At 35.5% G+C, this 6,406-nt stretch overlaps 1 protein-coding gene across 1 annotated transcript; it reads left to right on the forward strand.

Moving 5' to 3' along the window:
* Positions 1 to 2,507: 2,507 nt before the first annotated feature.
* Positions 2,508 to 6,107, forward strand: LOC125190269 (rosmarinate synthase-like). Its single transcript, XM_048087561.2, has 3 exons — positions 2,508 to 3,028; positions 4,256 to 4,600; positions 5,372 to 6,107. The coding sequence occupies exons 1-3, from the start codon at positions 2,621 to 2,623 to the stop codon at positions 5,939 to 5,941; spliced, it is 1,323 nt and encodes a 440-aa protein (XP_047943518.1). The 5' UTR covers positions 2,508 to 2,620; the 3' UTR covers positions 5,942 to 6,107.
* The last annotated feature ends 299 nt before the right edge of the window (positions 6,108 to 6,406 follow it).

Raw genomic sequence — 6,406 nt, forward strand, 5'->3', positions numbered from 1 at the left:
ACGAAAGTGTGGCCACACTTTTCGCCCACGAGACCGGCCGACTAGCAAGGACGGCTCCCGATCCCCTCGTGTACGCAGCCTGGTAGGGTTTGCGGCCCATACTCAGACCCGAATTCGTATAATCACATCTTAGCCCTATAGCCCAATGGAGCGAACTCACAAACTAGGCATCAGACACACAATATCACAATAAAACAAACATAGGCATGGCATAACAGTTAAACCACCCTTATAACACCAATCAATATTTTTTGACAAAATAAAAGAGAGTTTTAAGAGTAAAGCCTACCTCGACTGCTTAAATTTCAAGTAGTTTCGCTTTTCCGTTATCTGGCTTCGCAACCGAGGTTTCACCTTTTTAGAGAAAAACGATCGGTAGAAACAAAGTAGAGACTTGGTTCTTCAAGAATTCTTGGATTAAACTTCGATTCTTCTCCAAAAGATAGCAAAATATTGGAGAGTAGAAGAAGAAAAAAATTGAGAGAGTGAGGGGATGGGGGGGGGGGACGAAAATAATGGAGTTTAGGGTTAGGGGTTCTCTTATTTATAGTGCTCAACAAGATCTTTAGGTAATTAGAATAGAATATTTGGTAAGACTTTATTCTACACAATAAATAAAATAATATTGTGAAGTAGGGAAGAAGAAATACCAAAAATAAGTTCTAAGGCATAAACATGGAATTTTCGAAAATTAGGCCTTCTAATTAGCCATGGTTTTGTTTTGGTATATTTTACGGAGTAGAATAAAATATCACGGAGCAAAATAAAAATTCTCCCCCATTGGCCTAGAAATAGGCGTGTACTTTGAGCCTAATTAAGGCATGGATTTTTGAATATTGACTAAAATAAGGTATGGCAAGGATCTCTTGAAATATGGAAAGATTTGGTAGAATATTTAAATTCTAGGTATGGAAAGAAATCAAACAAGGGATCAAATAAAATAAAATAATTCCTTTCCTCCTACATGTGATTTTCGAAAATCACACAAAAAGTAGTGGCTAATGTTTATGGAAATTTTCTCTATTATTCTCACTCACCCTTAAACAAATAATTCATCTCATAAATTAATTAATCACATATGCCACATCATATTAGCCAACAAGTTTGACTTTTCAAACTTCTCAATCAAATAAACTCAAGCAAAAAATTCACTTATCCAATAATTCACCTCTTCCACGTCATCGATAATAAATTCTAGGGTTGTAAAATTAGGGTTCGGAAATTCGGGATGTTACAGCAATGGAATGTCCTTGTGACATGATAAGAGGTGTTTTAAAAAATGTTCGAGAACTTGTCTGCTTGAACATCCGGCCTATTATAGATGCTCTTACTATCCAGCGGGTCCTGCAATTTGGACGAATGTTATATATGTGTTCCAGCTTTCAACACAGTGTTACGTGTCATTATTGGGATCTTAAGTTGCCTAACGCATCAACAAATATCTTCAGCCATATATATCTCCTCAACAATCAATACCGCATATCTTTTCCTATTTAGCATATACTCCCTCCGTCCCATAAAAATTAAGACAAAACTTTTGGGCATGGAAATTAAGAATTTATATTAAATAAATAGGAGAGATGAAAAAAGTAGAAAAGATAAGAGAGAGTAAAGTAAATGATGGAATAAAGTAAGAGTGATTGAATGTTTTTTCTTTTGTTAAAAAAGGAAATGACTCAACTTTTATGGGACGGACTAAAAAGGAATACGACTCAACTTTTATGGGACGGAGGGAGTATTATCTTTTCATCTAGTTTTTCCCGATCCCAGCTAAGATGACACATTTTTTAATCGGCACAAGATTTTAGAAGTTATTGATTAATGTGTTTAATTGAAAAGAGAAAAGGTGGACGGTAAGTATTAAAATAGAAAGAGAAAGAAAGATGAATATTTTAGTAGGAGTGAGAAAAAGTGGTTGTGTGTATTAATTGGTGAGAGAAAGTTTCTAAAAAAGGAAATGTTTTATCTTCATTGGGACAAACTAAAAAGGAAAACGTATCATCTTAAGTGGGACGGAGGGAGTATATCTTTTACTTATCTTTATTTATTTTTCAGATTTTTTGTAAGTTTTAATTTAATTATTTATTTTAATTAGCAGACAAATTTTTATTGGTAAGAATTTTATAAGTAATACTTCCTTCGTCCCACAATAATTATCACTCTTTTCTATTTCGATCCGTCCCACGGTAGTAGTTACACTTCATTTTTATCGTAAAAATTAAAGATAGTTTACAAATTTTATACGATTAGTGATAAATTAAAAAATGAATTTGCCTATTTGATATTTGATCATTTTAATATGTCTGCAATTTAAAATAAATTAAAAAATGAATAAATTTTACTCTTCTTATATTTAATCATTTTAATATGTCTGCAATTTAAAATCTAATTCTCTTTTTTTTTTTGAGATAAGTGAACCTGATATTGTACTAAATCATTCTATCTATATTTCATAATAAAATGAATATGTAAATGTTATATTCTTCATACATTGAAAATGACACAACACGAGCATCCGATCTTATAAATAAAGCTTGAAACATGCGAAACCAACATATTCAGAGAGCACAATTCCGTCCCCTCTCTCTCTCACACACAAACACACAAACACTTTGAAAGCATGAAGATCACAGTGAAGGAATCTGCAATGGTTAAGCCAATGAAAGAAACGCCGACTAAAACTCTGTGGCTATCCAACTTAGACTTGATTTATCCTTTCGATTACCACAGCCGTTTGGTGAACTTCTACAGCAGCAACGGCGCCGCCGACTTCTTTGATGCGGCGATGATGAAGGCGGCCCTGAGCAAGGCCCTGGTTGAGTTCTACCCGATTGCGGGGAGGCTGGAAAGGGGCGAAGACGGCGAAATTGTGATCAACTGCAACGGGGAAGGAGTGCAGTTCGTGGAAGCGGAGTGCGATGGCGCCATGGATGAGCTTTGTAGTTTCAGCCCGAGCCCCGACATCAGCCTCGTCCCCACTGTCGATTACTCGAAAGATATCTCAACTATCCCACTTTTTCTGTTGCAGGTAATCCACTTCATGTGTAGTATAAACTGTATTGTTTTGTGCATTATTTGAATTTACTTTCAATTTGGGTTTAATAGTTTCTCCTTAATTTTAAATTCAAAATTTGTGAATTTAGCTAGGGACTGATAGCTAGTATTTTAATTTTAATGAAATACTACTAGTTTTTGTCATAACTATTTTAGATCAACCACAATACACTGAAAAAGAAAACATGCAAATTAGTGACGGAATTAGTGACAGCAGCAGAAATTTCAGGAAGTAGCGACGGATAAGTGTCTGAAAAGCGACAGTCACTAATTGGTGACAGAATAGTTCGTCACTAATCCGAATTTACCAAGCAGCCACTTTTGATTTCCGTCATGGTAACTTTAGTGACGGGTTTGTCCGTTGCTAATATTTTTTGCTTACAACCTTCATATTGACGTATCTGTTGATGCTTAACCTGTCACTATATCTGTTAAGTGCCTAAATTTCGTAAATTAGTGACAGGTTAATTTAAGTGTTTGTAGTGCTATTCATGTATTTTTGTATTGAGTAGTGTCCCCCAAAATCACTTAATTTAATTGGCGTATCTGTAGTATTTATGTTTGTAGTGACAGGTTAATTCCGTCACTAAATTGCGAGTTTTTTGTATTGAGTAGTGTCCCCCAAAATCACTTAATTTAAGTGTTTGTAGTGCTATTCATGTATTTTTCTTCACTACCAAAAGCTCAGTACAAACATAAATACTAGTCCCTTATTCTTATTAATATTTATTAAATTTTCCTTTTTATTGATTGTTTGTTACACTAAAGATTTGTGAATAAAACAAAAATTATTACTGTAATTTAATCAAAACAACAAAAGTTTACTCCCTCCATTCCATAATAATTGTCACTTTTATTGTAGGCACGAATTTTAAGAAATAAAAAAAAAAGTTGGTTGAAAAAGTTAGTGGAATGTGAGACCCATTTTTTTTATATTGGTTTTATAATAAAATATGAGTGAAGTGAGTTAGTATGAGGCCTATTTACAATTTATGGTAAAAATAAGTGTGACAATTATTATGGCGCGTACCGAAATGGAAAAAAGTGTGACAATTATTGTTGACGGATAGAGTATTAAACAAAATTAGAAAGGGAAAGTAGTGTATATAGAGATTATTAAACAAAAACGGCCATTTCAAGAATATTAATGCATTTATTTCATTTTTTATCAGAAGGATCAATAATCGTTTCTCATTTACAGTTAACTCGGTTTAAATGTGGTGGAGTGAGCTTTAGTTTTTCAAACGACCATCATCTATCCGACGGCATTGCCTGTCACTATTTCGTCAACATGTGGTCGGAAATCATTCGTGGCCTAATCACCGGCCATACCGTCCGTCCTTTGTTGGACCGCCGTGTCCTGTCCGCCCGCAACCCTCCACAGCCGACATTCCCCCATATTGAGCACCAACCCCCTCCATCGCTCAAAACCCCTCTCAATGTCTCAGGCGACACCACATTCTCAACATTTCGTCTATCTCCCCATCAGATCAACGCCCTCAAGCAACAATGTGTAGACAAGAAAGTTAAATACTCCACCTTCCAGGTATCACATCTAATTTCATGCATAAATTTAAAATATATCATGTCCGTCCGCCGGTATCCGCAATTTAAAGGCACATTTATCTTTTTTTCCATTTTTAGTATTTACACTTATCCGCAATTTAAAGGCACATTTATCTTTTTTTCCATTTTTAGTATTTACACTTACATTCTACTGTAAAATAAATATATATAAATGCGATGCACATTCCATTATTTGTCATTCATTTTTTTAATAATTAAAATTAAAAGTGTCTTTAAATAGTGGACGAACATAGTATTGTTAATTTAGTCATATCTTTATTATTTATTTCAATAAAATTACGTTTAATATTATTTGATTTAATGACTTAGGGTGTATTGTTAACTTAGTCATATCTTTATTTTCTATTTCAACAACAAAAAAAAAACCAGTAATTATTTTTCTAATTACTCCTTAAGTCCTCGATAGGAGTTCTATTTAGTTATGGCACGGATTTTAAAAAATATAAAAAAAAAATGGGTTGAATAAGTTACTGGAATAAGAGTCTTACTTATATATATTAGTTTTATATTAAAACATGAGTGGAATAAGTTGGGTGGAATGTGAGGCTTACTGATAATTTATAATTTATGGTAAAAGTGAAATAGGACTCTTATTGTGGACGGACAAAAATGACAAAATAGGACTTGTTTATTTTATGTGTATCAGGTGCTCACAGGCAAGTGAAATAGGACTCTTATTATGGACAGACAAAAATGACAAAATAGGACTTGTTTATTTTATGTGTATCAGGTGCTCACAGGCCATGTCTGGCGCTGCGCCAGCATAGCACGTGGGCTGGCCGAAGACCAGGAAACGAGGCTGCGGTTCTCTGTGGACGGGCGGCAGAAGCTACGGCCGCCCCTCCCAAAGAGCTATCTTGGCAACGGAATCTTCTACACCGCAGCCTCAGCTCTGTGCGGCCAACTGGAATCGAATCCACTGAAGTTCGCAGTGGGAAGAGTGAGGGAGGCGATCGACCGGATAGACAACGACTACATGAGGTCAGCTCTCGATTACATGGAGTTGCATCAACGCATTGGCAAGGGCGTTTTGCTTAACAAGGGGAATCTGAGTTGCCCTAATTTGGGCATAACCAACTGGACTGCACTGCCGATTAATAAAACGGATTTCGGGTGGGGGAAGCCGGTTTATACCGGCCCGGGCGCCGCGGTGATTGAAGGGAGGAGTTATCTGTTTGCGGATCTCAGAAACGAAGGCTGCGTTATGCTTGCAATCTCGCTCTACAGCGAGCATATGGAGCGGTTTGAGAAGCTGTTTTATGATGTTGTTATTGAAAAAAAAATACGCCATCGACTTTGATGAAAAAAATACGAGCGTATTTAATTAGCAATTAAATATGACCGACTTAGTTAGAAGTAGCATGTTGGGTTGGTGTTGTGTACACCACCGTTGTCGTGTATTAGTGTTTTGTCAAGAGTTTAATAAAATACCTTTCGTATGTGATTTTATAATCGATCCTGGAGAACCGCTGATATCCAATAGTTGTTGCATAGTTAGTATTATTTCACCCTTGTTTTCAGGATGCCCGTGTTCTTTGCTTTATTTTTTTTAACTCACTTGTGCTATATTTTATTTTTGTGTTAAAATGACAACCCCTCTTAAAGTGACACCATGACACCAGTTATACAACAATAATATAAACGCTACACAGCAATATCCAACACGCTAGACAACAATCTATAGATTGTTGTCTAGCGTGTTGAATATTGCTGTCAAAGAAAAATTATTGTATAGTGTACAACATATTGCTGGCCGTTTTTTTTA

The sequence above is a fragment of the Salvia hispanica genome, chromosome 2 (genome assembly GCF_029641045.1).
Source record: "Salvia hispanica isolate PSC_SH4W2 chromosome 2, Shi_PSC_v1, whole genome shotgun sequence".
NCBI lineage: Eukaryota > Viridiplantae > Streptophyta > Magnoliopsida > Lamiales > Lamiaceae > Salvia > Salvia hispanica.